The sequence below is a fragment of the Bubalus kerabau genome, chromosome 6 (assembly GCF_029407905.1).
Source record: "Bubalus kerabau isolate K-KA32 ecotype Philippines breed swamp buffalo chromosome 6, PCC_UOA_SB_1v2, whole genome shotgun sequence".
NCBI lineage: Eukaryota > Metazoa > Chordata > Mammalia > Artiodactyla > Bovidae > Bubalus > Bubalus kerabau.
This window is the reverse complement of record NC_073629.1, coordinates 31704913-31721519: the sequence shown is the minus strand read 5'-3', so window position 1 is coordinate 31721519 and position 16607 is coordinate 31704913. Positions and strand designations below refer to the sequence as shown.

The following is a 16607-nucleotide window of genomic DNA, read 5'->3' as shown; positions in this document are numbered from 1 at the left end:
CGCAGAGCGCCAGGAGCTGGCGCGGGCGGAGCCGCCCTGAGGGCCGCGCGTGTCCGGGGCTTCGGCCCCGCCCCGCGCCGTCCAATGAGAGCCCGCGGCCGGAGGGGCTGTCCGCACACTCTGTCCGCAGCCCCACTCCGCGCCGCCGACCCCCTGACACCGCATCCCTGCCTGGGCAGCTCGCCCCAGATCCCGAGTTCGGCGCGGTGTCGTCGGCTTCCAGACACCGCTCCCTGCGCCCCTCTCCGGGACCTGGCGCCCCGGCTCCTGGACCTTAGGTGCCCTTGGGTCCCTGGCCGGCGGCGAGCCTTATGGCCCCCCAGGGGGGTGAAGTAGGAGCAGCCTGAGTACCCTCAGCCGGTGCCCCGTCCACGCCCCTCCGGGCCGCGTGGCGGGAGTCTTCGGGGAGCTATGCTGAGGCCGGGTGGTGCGGAGGAAGCCGCGCAGCTACCCACTCGACGCGTTCGCGCCCCTGTCCCCGAGTCCGCTCCCAGACCCACGGCCCCCGACGGCTCTCGGGCTTCGGCCCGCCTAAGTCTTGCCTGCCTTCTGTTGCTGCTACTGCTGCTGACGCTGCCGGCCCGCGTAGACACGTCCTGGTGGTGAGTGTGGCTCTCGGGGTTGGGAGGGTGAGGTACTGGGTTAAAGAGGCCAGACGCGCCCAAAGGGAATAGACAGCTCCCGGCCCCCGCTGCTCAGGAGACCAGGTTGTCGCTGAAACGGGAATTAGAGACGATCCGGGCTCAACTGTCACTGAAGTCGCCAAGGGGCGCAGGGGCATGGGGAGTGGGTAAGGTGGCGCTGCTCCTTCCCCGTCCGGTGATGAAGGCGCTAGGTATTTGGAGCAGGGACGCGGGGTAATCGAGGCTTCTCAGACCTCCTCTATTTCAGCTCAGTTCTCGTAGGGCAAAAGCTACCTTACGAGTTTCTCTCAGGATGGATTCAAGAAACCAGTCGCCCATCTGGGGCCGCTGAGGCCGTCCAAGAGACCTCTCTGATCCCCTAAGGTTGTCCCCCGCCTGCCCTCGGGAGGTGGAGAAAGAGGCAGCTGGCAAGCTCGGACGAGCCTCTCGTTGGTCGACCCTCACCCCACCACGCAGTAAGGCTCGAGTGAGGCAGCGGTACCCAGCACAAGGTTTAGAAATGGAATTAAGGCAAAAACTACCCCATTAACTCCCACAACTAAAACAAACAGATTACTTGGGTTTGCATACTTGAGACATTTTGTCTTCAGCCTCTGTTTTGAGAATCTCACTTCATATCTCCTTCTCTGCCTCCTTTTTCTTCCCTAGATGGGCCCATCTCCCATCTTTTCCCCTCTAAGAACTAGAGGCTTCTAGAGTCTCAAAACATTAAGAGATCCTCTCCTCAGATTTCTTGCAGGCCTTAGACACCAGGCATTTCACATGAGGGCAAATGAGGCAGAAGGAATTACGAATCCACTGGGTATCTGTTCTTCTCTCCCTCCCCCACCCAGTCTAGACGGCACCCATCTTTTTCTCCCAGAACTGAGCTGTTCTCTCTCCTCCCCCACCTCCTAGGGGCTGAGCAGGGGGAGACTGGGACTGAGAAATGACTCAGTAGTCTTGTCTTTCCTCTTCGCCCCCCAATTAAACTGGCCTCTTGGACTGGGCTGTTATCCCTCTCTACCCATGCAGTGCCCGCCTTCCTTTCCTTACTCTGCCCCTCCCCCCAGACCTCCACCTCCTCCACAGAGTGTGGTCTTTTTCCCCCTTGCACCCTGTGGCTTCTCTCTGGATTTGGAATCTTGGCTGAAGAAGGGTGAGGGGTAGCTGGCTGAAGGGCCAGCGAGCTTGGGCCGCAGATTCCTATCATTTCAAGATGCGTCTTTCTCCATCCCCATCTTCTCCCGCCCTGCCCCCCCTCCCTGTTTTCCTGTTTCAGAAAAATCTCTCCTTGGGATCTTTTTTATCTCTGCAGTGTTGGGGAAGGCAAGGAGAGGGGTTCTGGATGGGGGAGCAGGGAGGCCCATATTTTACATCTGGCTTGAAACATTCTTTTAGAAAAAGAAAAGGAAGAAGGGGATGAGGAGAAAAGCCCTTCAAAGGTCGGTGTGAGATCAAAGCCACCCTTTACTTTCATGGGCTCGGTTTTGGCTTCAGTGGGCTTGTAGACAGAGAATGAAGTGATCACTGTGCATCTTTATCCGTCCCGGATAACAGTTTGCTTTTAGGGACCCTTGATTGCTTCTTACCCATTTGGGAGGCAGCCTTGGTCCTCTTGCTGTTTAGGTGAGCAAGTGTCACCCTGGTAATTTCAGCATCCTGGTTAAGCAGCTCCTAAAGATCTAACTGGGGCTCTTCCGAGCCCCCATTTTGTCCCCTTAGCTACCCTCTCTTTTCCTTTCTCCCTCTATTACTCTCCCCCCATGTGGTTCATATTAAAGATTTTGGAAAAACTCCTGGGTGAAAGAGCTAGCTAGGGAGGGAGGGAAGCAGATGAGAGGGTGATACGGAGGGATTCAGCAGTCCCTGTGAAATGGAGGAAGGCAGCAACAGGGATGGGCAGTGAGTGCGAGGTCATTTCAGTCTGCTTGCCTCATAGGGGTCATAGCTGCAGGCCCCAGATGCCTGCCTCAGTAGTCATCACTTCTGGGATAAAGTAGAAAGCTGCTTTCCAAAGGCAGGTCAGGCCCCCAAGGTGATTCTCTCTTTCCCTTAGGAAAAAAAAAATCAGCTAGATTGATATTCTGTACAACCCGCTGAAGAGATAGATGCCTGTTGACTCTTTGTGTATCCATGTTCCACTCAGGAGCAGAATGTCATCAGTATCACTAGTTAACAATCTGATCTTCCTCACAGCCCTTCCCCTTACTCTCCAACCACTCCCTTCCTCTTCTGATCTTTAAGTGGAGGAGGAAACGGATGGTCTCTTCTAACCAAGAAAAACAGAACAAGAAATGGGGGTCTCCTGGCATGTGCCTGCCTGTACTAGTCTGTATTCTGCAGGGGCTTGGATGTCAGGAATCAAAAGAGCAGGACTGTATTCAGGACTGTGGTTCACAGAAAGAGGAACAAAGTGGTATCGTGACATTAATATTATTGGGTGTTTTTTGGGGGGGCCTTGCCACCAGGCTTCTGGGATCTCAGTTCCCCAACCTGCACCCTCCACACCCCTGGGGAATTCCCCAACATTAACATTAGTTATCAACAACTGCTATTTAATGATCCCTTCCTAAGTTCCTGATACCATGGCCAAACGTCTATAAGCACAATCTTCTTCAATTCCTAAAATAATACAGCAAGACAGATAATATGATCCCCATTTCACACACGAAGAAACTGAAGGATAGGAGGGGCAGAGGAAGAAATTCAAGTTCACACCAGTTTTGGAGCCTGATTGGTCTACGCCTGATTAAGCACTGTGTGCCTCTCTTATGCTTGGAACTGAAAATAAGCTTGGACTTTGGAGTCCCATGTCCATGGTTCACCCAGTTCTCCCTTGACTAACCCTGATGGACAGCGCTGAGTATTGTTCATCTCCCAGACCTCAGTTTCTTCACCTGTAATATGGAACTCGCTCTCATAGGATTTTTGTGTAGAAAATGTTTTGTGAACTGCCAAGTATCATATAAATGATACTGTCTTAAGATATTCAGGGAGGATAATAGTTTTATCCTTGTGTTCAAAGTCCAATATGGGCTGGGCTAAACCATGTACATACACTAAGGACTGTAAAAGAAAGGAAGTAAACAAAAAGAGGATCCCTGGCCTCATCAAAAAGATACAAGCTTAAAACATCTGCAGTGTCAACAAGGAGTAAAGCTGTCATTGAAATGACGCTTATGGCTAGCCAGGAGGAGTATGGAGTTGGGGAATAAATCAGAGCAGTCAAGGTTTTGTTCTATTCAACAAATAGTTATTGAGTACCTGTTTCGTGCCAGACATTGTTCAAGGTACTGGAGATACTGAAGTGAACAAAACAAATACAAATCCCTGCCTTCAAAGAGCAGCATGTCCTAATCACCTGGGGATGTTGGTAAAATGTCAGTTCAGTAGGCCTGGAATGGGGCCTGAGGCACTGCATTTCTAACAGGTTCCCAGGAGATGCTAATGCTGCTGTTCTGGGGAACCACACTTTGAGTAGCAAGGAGCTAGAGTAGAGTAGTCACTTTGTCAAAGGAAGGGATAGGAACTGGTCAAAGGCAGGCAAAGAGCATTCTGGAGCAGGAAGCTGAGAAGAAAGTAAAAACTTTTGGAAGGGGAACAGAGCTAGAGAGTCAGGGGCATTTCTACTGGCTCATCAGCTGGGAGACGCCTTAAACATCTTCGTGCCCCTAACAGCTGAACTTAGTGCTTGGCACACGGTTGGCATCTTGTAGGCACGTGCTGAATTTAGAGGAAGATGGGGTGGGTGGACCTCAAGCTGCTTTACTGGAGGCCCCCACACTGACTACAAGGTGTTGACCATTGGAAGCCCTGGTCTGCATATTCTCAAAGCAGCTACTTGGTGGGGTAAGAGTGTAGTAGAGGAAATTATCTTCCCATAGGAGATACTGAGCAGATATTCCCACGCTCAGCAAGGATGTAACGAGGAAGGACCAATGTGGGCTGCAGCAGAATGGAGTTCAGTTAGACCACAGGAAGGACTTTTTACCAGAGTTTGGCCTGCCCTACTCCAGGCTGTCTCATGAGGGCTGGATTACTGGTCTCTCATTCCCGTCCAACCCCCCTCTTCCCAAGCCCCAGTTAAAAAAACAAACACCCATTGCCTAGAGCAGTACTCAGGGCTGAACTGGGAAAGCAGAATGGTGGTGAGACAGGGACAGGCTCCAACTCCAACGGTCTTGATTCTCCAAACAAAGCACCGCGGCAGTGGGTGTAACTCCCGGCTGTGCGTCAGGCAGCCCTTTCCGGCCTGGCCCAGACCAGGGTGTTTATTTTGTTTGTTCCTGGAAGCTGTTGCCCTGATGGACAGTGCTGGGGACGCTGATTCCATGGGATTTGCTAGTGGTGGACCAGCCCTCTCACCCCTCCCCGGGACAGATGGGCCCCATCAGCCCTGCTGAGTTCCAGAAGAGGCAAGCATCAGCCCTCCTTGTGTTTGTTTGAGTTGGTGTCACCAGTGGTGATCCAGTCTGTGGGTGAGGGCTGGGTTTGCGAGTGCAGGGGGAGGGGGGAGTGCTGCAGAGGACACAGAGCCCAGGGCAGTCCAGCTTTTCCCTCTCCCCTCTGGCTGCCCTCCCTTCTCCTCACCCACTTCTAGGCCCATTCTGGGGCCTTTCCCAAACCACAGGCTCATTCACAGCTCAAATCAAATCTTTTCTGTCTGTAGCAGCAACAACCCTCCAGGGCCCCCACCTGTGCAGAAAAGGGGCATGAAGGCATCCCTGGATGTGTTAGGACAGGAGAATAAAGAATTCCCAGCAAATCAAGGGCAGTGCTGGGTGCTGGAAACCGAGAAAGGGGGTGGGAAATTAGTGTATGGGTCAGATCTCATTTGATGGCCTTGTGGGGAGAAAAGGTGATGATGAACTCCTGCCTTCTCTCTGAAATGTTCTTCCTGAGGCTTGTGGTGGAGTCCAGGGCTAACTGTGTTTGAATGAAGAAAAAACACTTCCTTGAGAAAATTAAGAATGACTGTAGCAACCCACATATCTTTTAGTAGCTCTCCTAATCTAATTGATCTTCTTATAGTTATTCACCTAGGCAGACTGGGGTCTGGGATATGGGGAGTGTCACTCTGTTGCTTAATCTTGGCCTTTGGTTTCCCACTGCAAATAGCCCTCTGCCCATGCAGATTCATCCAGGACATTATGCCCTATAAATTGGGAAGGATGATTTTGAAAGACTCATAGTTAAGAAAGGTCATGGGACATAGAAGTAAAGGGTATGGAGGAGAGAGTGGCATGGGGGTCTTCCTTCCCAGACCTCACCATTGGGAATGAGGACTTTTAGCTATATGGGTCTGTAAACATCACTCAGAACTGCCACTTATCTGTCTTCCCACTGACCCCTCTCCACCTCCATCCTTCTTCCCCCAAACCATGCTTTATGAACCAGCTATGTAGGACATGCCTCTGACATATGGGTGTAACAATGCTGTCTCAGATACTAATTCTGTTATTTTTCCATGAGGCTCTTAACGTTGATTAGATAAACAGGCAATGGGGTTTGTGTGACATGCCCATAGCTTCTGTGTACGTGACACACGCCTGGCCTGTGTTTTGGGAGTGTGTGTCCCTTTGGTTTTTGGCTGGGGAACTGGTGATGGTGGGAGACCACTCAATTACTCTCTCTGAAACAGATTATTCCTTGAAGGCTTGTGGGGATTGGTTCTTCCCTGCGGCCTTGGGAAATATGGGTTGGAGGAGGGGGAAGGAACCTCTAAAGGTCTGAATGCCAAACCTTTCCCCTCCTTACTCCCCCCCACCCCGCCCCCCGCCTCTGGATTGCAGAATAAAGCCAGATGCTCTGACAGGGCCCTCTCCACCTTGCAGGTACATCGGGGCACTAGGGGCCCGTGTGATCTGTGACAATATCCCTGGGCTGGTGAGCCGGCAGAGGCAGCTGTGCCAGCGTTACCCAGACATCATGCGCTCCGTGGGTGAGGGTGCCCGAGAGTGGATCCGAGAGTGTCAGCACCAGTTCCGCCATCATCGCTGGAACTGCACCACCCTGGACCGGGACCACACTGTCTTTGGCCGTGTCATGCTCAGAAGTAGGGGCTTCTTCCAGTTCCTTCTCTTTCTGTGCTTGGTTGGGGTGGTGAGTGGGTAGTGGGTGGAGTGCCTCTTTCCTACATTCTGCCTCATGATTAAGGGTAAAAACTGTGGGCAGAGCCCAGCATACAGTTGGAAACAGACCCTCAGTACCTTTGTTATGTAGTCAGTGGCCCTTCTAAATCCCAGGGTTCCGGGATGACGGGTCAGAGCAACAGCATTCTCTGGTACCTCCATCCTTCATCCACCTTTTCCTTCCCTCCCCAATCCCCTAGCCTTCAGACTTCCATCCATGATCTGTAAGACTGAGGACTGGAAACGGCTGCTCTGTTCTTACCAACACCATCACTGCCCTCAGCCCAACACTCCCAACATTATAGTAATGGGAGCAAGAGATAAACAGAAAGGTGATATGTAAATATTTGGGAAGTCAGCGGCTTGGACTTGGCTCAGCAAAAGAGCTAAGCAGAGCTAAACAGTAAACTAGGAGAGAAAGGGAATGAGATGAGAATCTGGAGGTGTCAGAGGGACAAGAGTGATGATTCATCAGTCCCCAAGAGAGGGAAGGAAGAAAGCTGGCTGGAGAAAGTAGCCTTTCTCTTCAAATAGGATGACCCCTGGGCTGGGGGCTCCATTGTAGGGGAACTGTCCAGCAGAGTGGGCCTGAAAAGGCCTGGAATGTGGACTGAGGCTGACTTTGCTAAGCAGGGGTTGGCACTCAGTGGGAGGGAATGATTCACTGTGAAAGTTTTCAATGGCTGGACCCAGGGAGTTTGGAAGGAAGCAGGAGTACAGGTCAGCCCAAGAGGTCAGATGTACAAAGAAGTAGATAGAGAGTTGTGAGGGCTGAGGGGAAGGGGGTAGACACTCTAGGGAACGTTCTCGGAAGGGAAGGGTACTCTGAATAAAGGAAGTATAGGGGTTTCCCTGGGAAAGAAGAGGAAAAGAGGTTTTAGAGTTGGAGGTTGTATGGGCTGAAGAAGGAGACAGACGTGGGCCTCTTTGCTGAAACATACTTCTCCTTTTCTCTCTCTAGGTAGCCGGGAGGCAGCATTTGTATACGCCATCTCATCAGCAGGGGTGGTCCATGCTATCACTCGTGCCTGTAGCCAGGGTGAACTGAGTGTGTGCAGCTGTGACCCCTATACCCGTGGCCGACACCATGACCAACGTGGGGACTTTGACTGGGGTGGCTGCAGTGACAACATCCACTATGGTGTTCGCTTTGCCAAAGCCTTCGTGGATGCCAAGGAGAAGAGGCTTAAGGATGCCCGGGCTCTCATGAACTTACATAACAATCGCTGTGGTCGCACGGTCAGTACTCACATCTGTGCATGTACATTCGTATTTGCTGGGGATGGCCAGTGCCTATGTTCATGGAGTGAATGTGAAGGTAGAAGGGCTGAAGGCTTCTGGATTACCTCCAAAAGCCCCAACCCTTGGAAGAGGAGCAGTAAATGCAAGGGACCTTAGGGAATGCCAAGGTTCAACCTGGAGCATAAAGTCTTCACATAGGTGGGAATTAAGGAAAGGTGGAGGAAAGAAGGGAAATAACTTTTAAAGAAAGAAAAGAATCACTTCCTAAAGTCTGGAGGATTAGAGCTTATTCCAGTCAGTGCACTGGCCTTTGGGCACCACCTATATGCCTAGCACTGTGCTGGAAAATGACATGCCACAAAAGCAGAAGGCATGGGACCTTGAACTCGGAAACATAAGAAAAATAGAGGATGTGCCATAGCTATGAACAGAATCCTGGGGCTTGAACGTTCAAATGGGCTTTCATGAAAATAAAAGCACTGTTGGTCTAGGAAGGTTTCCTGGAAGAATCTGGTCAGGAAGAATGGGTGCGATCTGACTGGGGAGAGAACAGAAGAACCAATGGCTGCACCAGCCGACCAGGGCCAGCAGACCTCAGGGCACTCATGCTTTTAGTCCTATGGATGACCCCAAAGTATCCTGACTGCTTTTCCCTTCACTGCGTCTCCACCTTCCAGGCTGTGCGGCGGTTTCTGAAGCTGGAGTGTAAGTGCCATGGCGTGAGTGGCTCCTGTACTCTGCGCACCTGCTGGCGCGCACTCTCAGATTTCCGCCGCACAGGTGATTACCTGCGGCGGCGCTATGACGGGGCTGTGCAAGTAACGGCCACCCAGGATGGCGCAAACTTCACGGCAGCTCGCCAAGGCTATCGCCGTGCTACCCGGACTGACCTGGTCTACTTTGACAACTCCCCAGACTACTGTGTCTTGGACAAGGCTGCAGGTGAGTAAGGAAAGCAGGTAGGGACATGGAGCCCCAGGTCTTAGTGCAATCATGGTCCATTCAGCGTCAGGAGTTAGGGATGGAAGTTGGAGGAGTCAGTCAGATGTGAGAATAATCTTGTAATAAGATTTTTGATTTATGCCTCAGTCTGCCAGGCCCACAGCTGCCTAGAGAGGAGAGGACAGTGAGCTCCCTGAGACCTGAGGTCATCTACCACTCCTTTACATTCCCAGCATCTGGGATACAGTAGTTACTGCTTGGTGAATGTTTGAATGATTCGCCCATTTCAGTACCAAGCTAATGTATGGGCTATGCAGAGGCATAAGATGCAGACCGAGTTTTGGCTCTTTACAATCTAGCTAAAGAAATGAGAGATAACAGGTAGACAATGCAACTGCAAAAGAGAGCAAAAAAAGTTTATTTGAAAATGTTGCATTTAAGTTGTTTCTTGAAGTGTGGAGATTATCTGGATAGCTAGAGAGGACAATAGGCAGATATTCTCTACACATGAGTAGAATGGTAGGTAGAAAAGCCCATGATCTGTTCCACAAGCAGAATGCAGGTTAACTTGACTGAGTAAGGTTTGGGGTAGGGGAGATTAAAGGTAGAAAGATAGGTTGGAAGTAGACCATGAGTGACCCTGAGAGCTTATCCAATGTGCTGCCACTGAAAATTCGAAAATGGAATTGGGGAAGCAAGGAGAGAGGAGATCCCTACCAATGGCTGACTGTCAGCAGAAAGCAGCAAATCATTTTTTAATCTGTTCCATGTATTTGTGGTGGAATTCTTGGGAATGCTGAAGGTGATGTAGTATTCCCCTAGAAAACTGGAAGTCACCATCATGGCTTGTATTTCAGGTTCAGATGGGTTAAACTAAGTACAACCTGCAGTGGAACAGAACTGCTCTTCCCCTGGTTATTCTTACGGCTCTCAGGCTCATCTCTGCAGTATCAGCAGTCAGGACTTCAATAAGGGGAAGCCAAAACCTTAGCTGTCTTCCACACTATTTGTGTTCACCTGTCACTGTCATTCCTGGACAAGCAATTGGCTAGGAGCAAAAGTGGGCATGGAAACAGGGTGGAGCTCCACCCAAGCCACAGATAAAAGTAGCCTGTGTACTTTGAAGGGTGCCAGAGGCTACCCTGTTGCCTCAGACTGTAAAGAATCTGCCTGCAATGGAGACCCAAGTTTGGTCCCTGGGTTGGGAACATCTACTGGAGAAGGGAGTGGCTATTCACTCCAGTATTCTTGCCTGGAGAATCCCTTGGACAGAGGAACCTGGCAGGCTATAGTCCATGGGGTTGCCAAGTATCAGAAATGACTTGAGTGACTAACACTTTCACTTTCAGGAGAAAAAAGGTTTAGGAAGCATTTCTGATTCCCCTAGTGATTTCCTGTCAGTTCAGTTCAGTTACTCAGTCGTGTCAAACTCTTTGTGACCCCATGGACTGCAGCATGCCAGGCTTCCTTATCCATCACCAACTCCTGAAGCTTGCTCAAACTCATGTCCATCGAGTCGGTGATGCCATCCAACCATCTTATACTCTGTTGTCACCTTCTCCTCCTGCCTTCAGTCTTTCCCAGCATCAGGGTCTTTCCCAAGGAGTCAGTTCTTCGCATCAGGTGGCCAAAGTATTGGAGTTTCAGCTTCAACATTAGTCCTTCCAGTGAATATTCAGGACTGATCTCCTTTAGGATGGACTGGTTGGATCTCCTTGCAGTCCAAGGGACTCTCAAGAGCCTTCTCCAATACCACAGTTAAAATGCATCAATTCTTTGGCGCTCAGCTTTCTTTATAGTCCAACTCTCACATCCATATATGACTACTGAAAAAACCATAGCCTTGACTAGATGGACCTTTGTTGGCAAAATAATGTCTCTTCTTTTTAATACAATGTCTAGTTGGTCATAACTTTTCTTCCAAGGAGTAAGCGTCTTTTAATTTCATGGCTGCAGTCACCATCTGCAGTGATTTTGGAGCCCCCCAAAATAAAGTCTGTCACTGTTTCCATTGTTTCTCCATCTATTTGCCATGAAGTGATGGGACCAGATGCCATGATCTTAGTTTTTTTAAAGTTCAGTTGTAAGCCAACTTTTTCACTGTCCTCTTTTAAGTTCATCAAGAGGCTCTTTAGTTCTTCTTCGCTTTCTGCCATAAGGGTGGGGTCATCTGTCATGGTTTCCTATCACCAAGTTTGTTTTCTTCCCATGTGCCATAATTCAGAAGGTTACTCTATAAATGCCTAGAAATAGTTACACATCACCCAGATGTAAGCCTATGCTATCATCCTAAAATGCACCTTTGGAGAAGGATCTTTGGAGTCAGGAGGGAAGGTGACTCATGTGTGTGGGGTGTTCTCAGAGGCATAAAATTAGATCTCATAAAACCCAGAGTGGGGCCTGGAATTTAAAGGGTACAAGTAATCCCAGAAGGGAGTATGGATCCAGGATTTCCCTCTAAAGCAGTATAAGTCCTATTGAACTTTCTGTGATGATAGAAATGCTGGACATCTGTGCTCTTCAATACAGTAGCCATTCAGTTATGTGTGATTACTAAGCAGTTGAAATATAGCTAGTGTGACTGAGGAACTAAGTATTAAAACTTATGTACGTTTAATTGTGGTTTAGTCACTACATTGTGTCCCAACTCTTTGTGACCCCATGAACTTAGCCTGCCAAGCTCCTCTGTCCATGGGATTTTCCAGATAAGAATACTGGAGTGGGCTGCCGTTTCCTTCTTCAGGGGACCTTCTCAACCCAGGGATTGAACCCAGGTCTCCTGAATTGCAGGCAGATTCTTTACTGACTGAGTCATCAGGAAGCCCTATTTTTTTTTTTTTTTTTTAGTTCTATGAGTTTGTTTTTTTTTTTTAATTGGAAGCTAATTACAATATTGTGGTGGTTTTTGCCAAACATCCACATGAACCAGCCAAGGGTGTACATGTATGTGTTCCCCATTCTGACCCTCCCTCCCATCTCCCTCCCCATCCCATCCCTCAGGGTCATCCCAGTGCACCAGCTCTGAGCACCCTGTCTCATGCATTGAACCTGGACTGGCAATCTATTTCACATATGATAATATACATGTTTCAATGCTATTCCCTCAAATCATCCCACCCTCGCCTTCTCCCACAGAGGCTAAAAGGCTGTTCTATACATCTGTGTCTCTTTCACTGTCTCACATATAGGGTCATTGTTACCATCTTTCTAAATTCCATATATATGTGTTAATGTACTATATTGGTGTTTTTCTTTCTGACTTACTTCACTCTGTATAATAGGCTCCAATTTCATCCACCTCATTAGAACTAAATCAAATGCATTCTTTTTAATGACTGAGTAATAGTCCATTGTGTATATGTACCACAGCTTTCTTATCCATTCATCTGCCGATGGATATCTAGGTTGGGGAAGCCCTAATTTTAATTAACTTAAATCTAAATGATCACAATTGGCTAATGGCTACTACATAGGCCAGCTCAGCTCCAGAGTATTGAAGAGGCTTCTGGTATACAAGAGAGTTAGGACCTAACTCCTGGAGTTAAGCAGAAAACATATAAAGTAGATCTAGTCACTCCACACTCTAGAGCAGTGGTCCCTAATGTTTTGGTTTGTAAACTCCTATGATTAAAAAAATTTGAGCATGTACCTCCAATACATGTATATTTACTTATGAATTATGTCTATGTTTCACTGTACTAACATGTACATCATAAAACATACAAAGCAGATATTTTAAATTGATGAGATAAAAAAATATAGAAGTACTAGTATTTTCTATCCATATTTAGTGGACTGTGGAGACTACTAATAGAAACCAGTTAATTTATTATACCCTTTTTGAACCCCCAGGCTAGTCACTTTCCCATCTCCAGGAAAGGACTAAAGTAGATATTCTCTAGGATCCATCCTATCCAAAATTCTAGGATTTTGTGATCTGTTGGCAGGATCTCTTTGGCAAAAATCAGTCAGAATGAGGTTGTGAGCATTCTCTGCAGGGGGAGTAACACCATCCATACCCTTTAAGAGTTCCTACCATAAGGGGTAAAGCAAGGGATATTCTTTAGGAATTCCTTAGGGAGAAGCCTCCTGCCAGGAATGCTTATCAGTTTGTTCCCTCAGATGATCAGACATTCTTGGGCTTCCCTTGTGGCTCAGCTGGTAAAGAATCTGCCTGCAATGCAGGAGACCTGGGTTTGATGCCTAGGTTGGGAAGATCCCCTGGAGAAGGGAAAGGCTACCCACTACAGTGTTCTGGCCTGGAGAATTCCATGGGCTGTACAGTCCATGGGGTCACAAAGAGTCAGACACAACTGAGCAACTTTTACACACACGCTTCATCTACTGAGTTAGGTGCTATTAACTAACTTGCTAGACCTCATAGCTAAGAAGTGTAGAATTGGTTTTAATCCTAGACAATTTGACATCAGGCCTATGCTTTAATTTTAGTTTCTCGTATAGTACAACTTAATGAAATATAAACTAAGTTGTAGCAAGACTTCTTAGAAAAGATAAATTATAGGCTAAGTTTTTTATTTTAACTTTTTATTATATAAAATTTCACACATCAAGTAGAGAACCTTCACCCAGCTTTAACAGTTATGACATTTTCAGGCTAAGTTTTGAAGGGAATATGGAGATATGTATTGGTAGGGAGTGCACTGCAGGAAAAGTCAGTGGTCTTTGGGGAGCCTTGATGGTGGGAGGAAACAGGCCTGGTACAGAGGGCAATAAGATGGTCATTTTGGCTAGTGGGTATATTTTCAGGAAACGAGATTCTTTATGGTTTCCTCATGAGGATGTGGGTAAGGGAACCCAGAGCAGCTGCAGTAAGAGGTAACTTGGTTCTCACTCTCTTCCCCAACCCAGGTTCCCTAGGCACTGCAGGCCGAGTCTGTAGCAAGACATCTAAAGGGACAGACGGTTGTGAAATCATGTGCTGCGGCCGAGGGTATGACACAACTCGAGTTACCCGTGTCACCCAGTGTGAGTGCAAATTCCACTGGTGCTGTGCTGTGCGGTGCAAGGAGTGCAGAAACACTGTGGACGTCCATACTTGCAAGGCCCCCAAGAAGGCAGAGTGGCTGGATCAGACCTGAACATAAAAATACCTCACTCATCCCTCCACTTCAAACCTCCTGATTCAAAAGCACAAGATCTTTGCATGCACACCTTCCTCCACCCTCAACCCTGGGCTGCGACAGCCTCTATTTAAGGACTTGGAGAACACTCCAGAGGGACCCTGGTATCTAGCTGGTTCCTTAGCCCTGGGAAGGAGTTGACAGGGGATGTATTATAAAAAAAAAACCGAGCAGCTCCCTGACTCCCCACTCTGGAGGCTAGAAGGGACAGTGGAAGAGGTAGGAGTCTTCAGAGCGATATGAGTTGCACTAAAGCACATGGTCAAGGCTCATTCTTCCCTTCCCTTGCATTGGCTTCCTGATACTTCTTGTGTGTGCAAGAGAAAGGGTACCTGGAGAGAACTTCTTTTCCTACCTGGCCGAGGGTAGATGGGACAGAGATGAATCCACACATCTCTTCCCTGGGTCAGTGTGAGCTAACTGCCTGGTACCCCAAAAGAAATTCTGCAACATTCTTTCATTATCAAGAGCCTGGGATTGCTAGATATGAGTTAGCATAGTGGACAAGGTTCCATTCTCATGCTCATATTGTTTGTAAACTGCTGTGTTTTGTAGGAGAAAAAAAATTATACAACTATACAAACATACATTCTCTTCCAATCTTTCTCTTTTAACCTGTATCAGCCAGCACTGCCTCTTTTGCTCCCTTGCTGCCTGTATAAACTGAGTGGCATGCAGTGTCAGCCTAACAGATCATTAGAACACCCTAGAACACTCCTAAGAAAGAGAAATTTGGTTACTCTTGGGATTTTTACTTTTTTTAAACTTTCCATGCATTATTCTGGTGGTCATCCAGGTTTGGGAAACACTAAGTAAAAGATACGTGACTCATGGAGGATGGGAGAGGGTAACAAGACTGATCTCAAGGGCCACATGAGGCATCAGTGTATACTAGGCAGGTAAAGATCTCTGGCTTTGGCAATTTTTAGAAGAGGATCCTAGCCTTTGAAGCTGGGAGCAGAAACCAGTGGTTACAGAGGGAAGGAGAGCTGGGGTTTGGGGCCAAACAGCTTAGAAAGCAGCCTTTCCTCATTTATTCAACATATCTTTATTTAGTGACTCTCCAAGTCTTGGTGATTATTATCCTTCAATCCACATTTGGCTTAAATAGCACAGTTCCTTCTAAGCTACTACCCACTGCCTAACTAAGCTTGCAGTAGTGGCATCTCCAGAGATAGCAGGCTTAGTAAGCCAAAGGAGGGTAGGACACAGAGTCCCCAAAATCACGATGTCCTATTTTTATGTGACTTGGACAGTGGTTGTCTCTTGCCTGTTGATATTTTAAAGGAGCAGAGTGGTGTAGAAATTTGCATTTATGATATACCTAGGCTAAAATCTCAGCTGTACCAGTTATGATATTTTGAGCAAGTTTCCCAAATTCTCTGAGCCTCTATCTTCTCATTTCTAAAATGAGGGTGTAAACTTATCTCAGATATTGAGTTTTAATTCTGCCCCCAAATCCAGCCAAAAGACCCTCTTACCAAAGCCCCTAATTGGTCTAGCCCATCCTGACTTCTCAGAATCTCCAGTTCAGTAAAGTATTGACAGCAGGCTGCAGATTAAGGAGACTACACAGGGAATTCGGAATACAGCACACACACCCTTTCCCTAATTCCTCTCTGGCACCCCTTGGGGTCCTCACATGTTTGTGGAGCAGCTTTCTCTGCATAGGCAGCAAGAGGATGGGGGAGCCATAGCTCTGGGCCATGGGGGCAGATTTATTTGGATGATAGGACTAATATTTGTGTAACCTGCCGAGACCTGTGTGGGAGAGTTGAGGGTGGTTTTTCTTTTGGTGAGGGGGTTTGCTCCGGTTTCACATCCATTAACACAAAACATGAGCTAGTCAGGGCCCCTGTGGTCTGTGGTGAGGGGATTCCTGTGGAGAAATAGGACTGAGTGAGTCAGGCCAGGGGAATGTCTTCCTTGCAGAATGGAGTCAACTGGATAACTGATGAGCCAATGGTGGGATTAGGGAGGGGGAAGAGGGAGGGGAAAAGAAGAGTTTCTGACATCTTGAGCTGGGATTAAGAGGAAGAAAGCTTTAAGGTAGTGGAAAGGTAAGGGTCACAGACAGGCTGGACTGAAGAACAGAGCTGAATGAATTACAGAGGGGTGCTATCTGGTCCGCTGGGCCACTGGGAAGAGCTCTCAGGTCCCAGTCAGCTTCAGCTCTCCTAAGAATATCCAGGTTACCACATAAATGATAGCCTAGGCCTTCCATGGGAAACTAACCTGAGCTAAATCTACCTGTGCTCTGTTATCTTATTCTCTCTTTGCTTCTTACCCTGTGAAAGGAAGTGGACCTCTTCGGGTATCTTATACTGCTATGTGCTTTTCCCTGGGCTCCAAGTTCTAGTTCATAAAGACCAAGTTTTGCAATTTCCTATAAATGGTTGAGAAGAGCAAGCTGTCCAACAGTGAGGGGGCTGAAAAGTGTGGTGGATAGTGAGGGGGAAAAGGCCTATGTAAGCCCTATTACAGAGGCTAATGTGGCTCCAGAAAGGAATGATGGCCAAGCAATT

General features: G+C 48.1%; 2 protein-coding genes across 2 annotated transcripts in view; one reads left to right on the top strand and one right to left on the bottom strand.

The window, feature by feature from the left end:
• Positions 1-16607, bottom strand: part of ST7L (suppression of tumorigenicity 7 like) — a 143742-nt gene that overhangs the window by 40848 nt on the left and 86287 nt on the right. The gene's annotated exons all lie outside the window — the stretch shown is intronic.
• Positions 104-15819, top strand: WNT2B (Wnt family member 2B). The gene is made up of 5 exons (XM_055584742.1): positions 104-602; positions 6461-6681; positions 7719-7996; positions 8677-8941; positions 13811-15819. Exons 1-5 carry the CDS (start codon positions 412-414, stop codon positions 14038-14040), a joined length of 1185 nt encoding a protein of 394 aa, XP_055440717.1. The 5' UTR covers positions 104-411; the 3' UTR covers positions 14041-15819.

Excerpts from the sequence above, each read along its gene's own strand:
- WNT2B (XM_055584742.1), top strand. The coding sequence starts at position 412 with ATGCTGAGGCCGGGTGGTGCGGAGGAAGCCGCGCAGCTACCCACTCGA. Across the intron at positions 603-6,460 it reads CGCGTAGACACGTCCTGGTG|GTACATCGGGGCACTAGGGG; the intron begins GTGAGTGTGGCT and ends TCCACCTTGCAG. Across the intron at positions 7,997-8,676 it reads ACAATCGCTGTGGTCGCACG|GCTGTGCGGCGGTTTCTGAA; the intron begins GTCAGTACTCAC and ends TCCACCTTCCAG.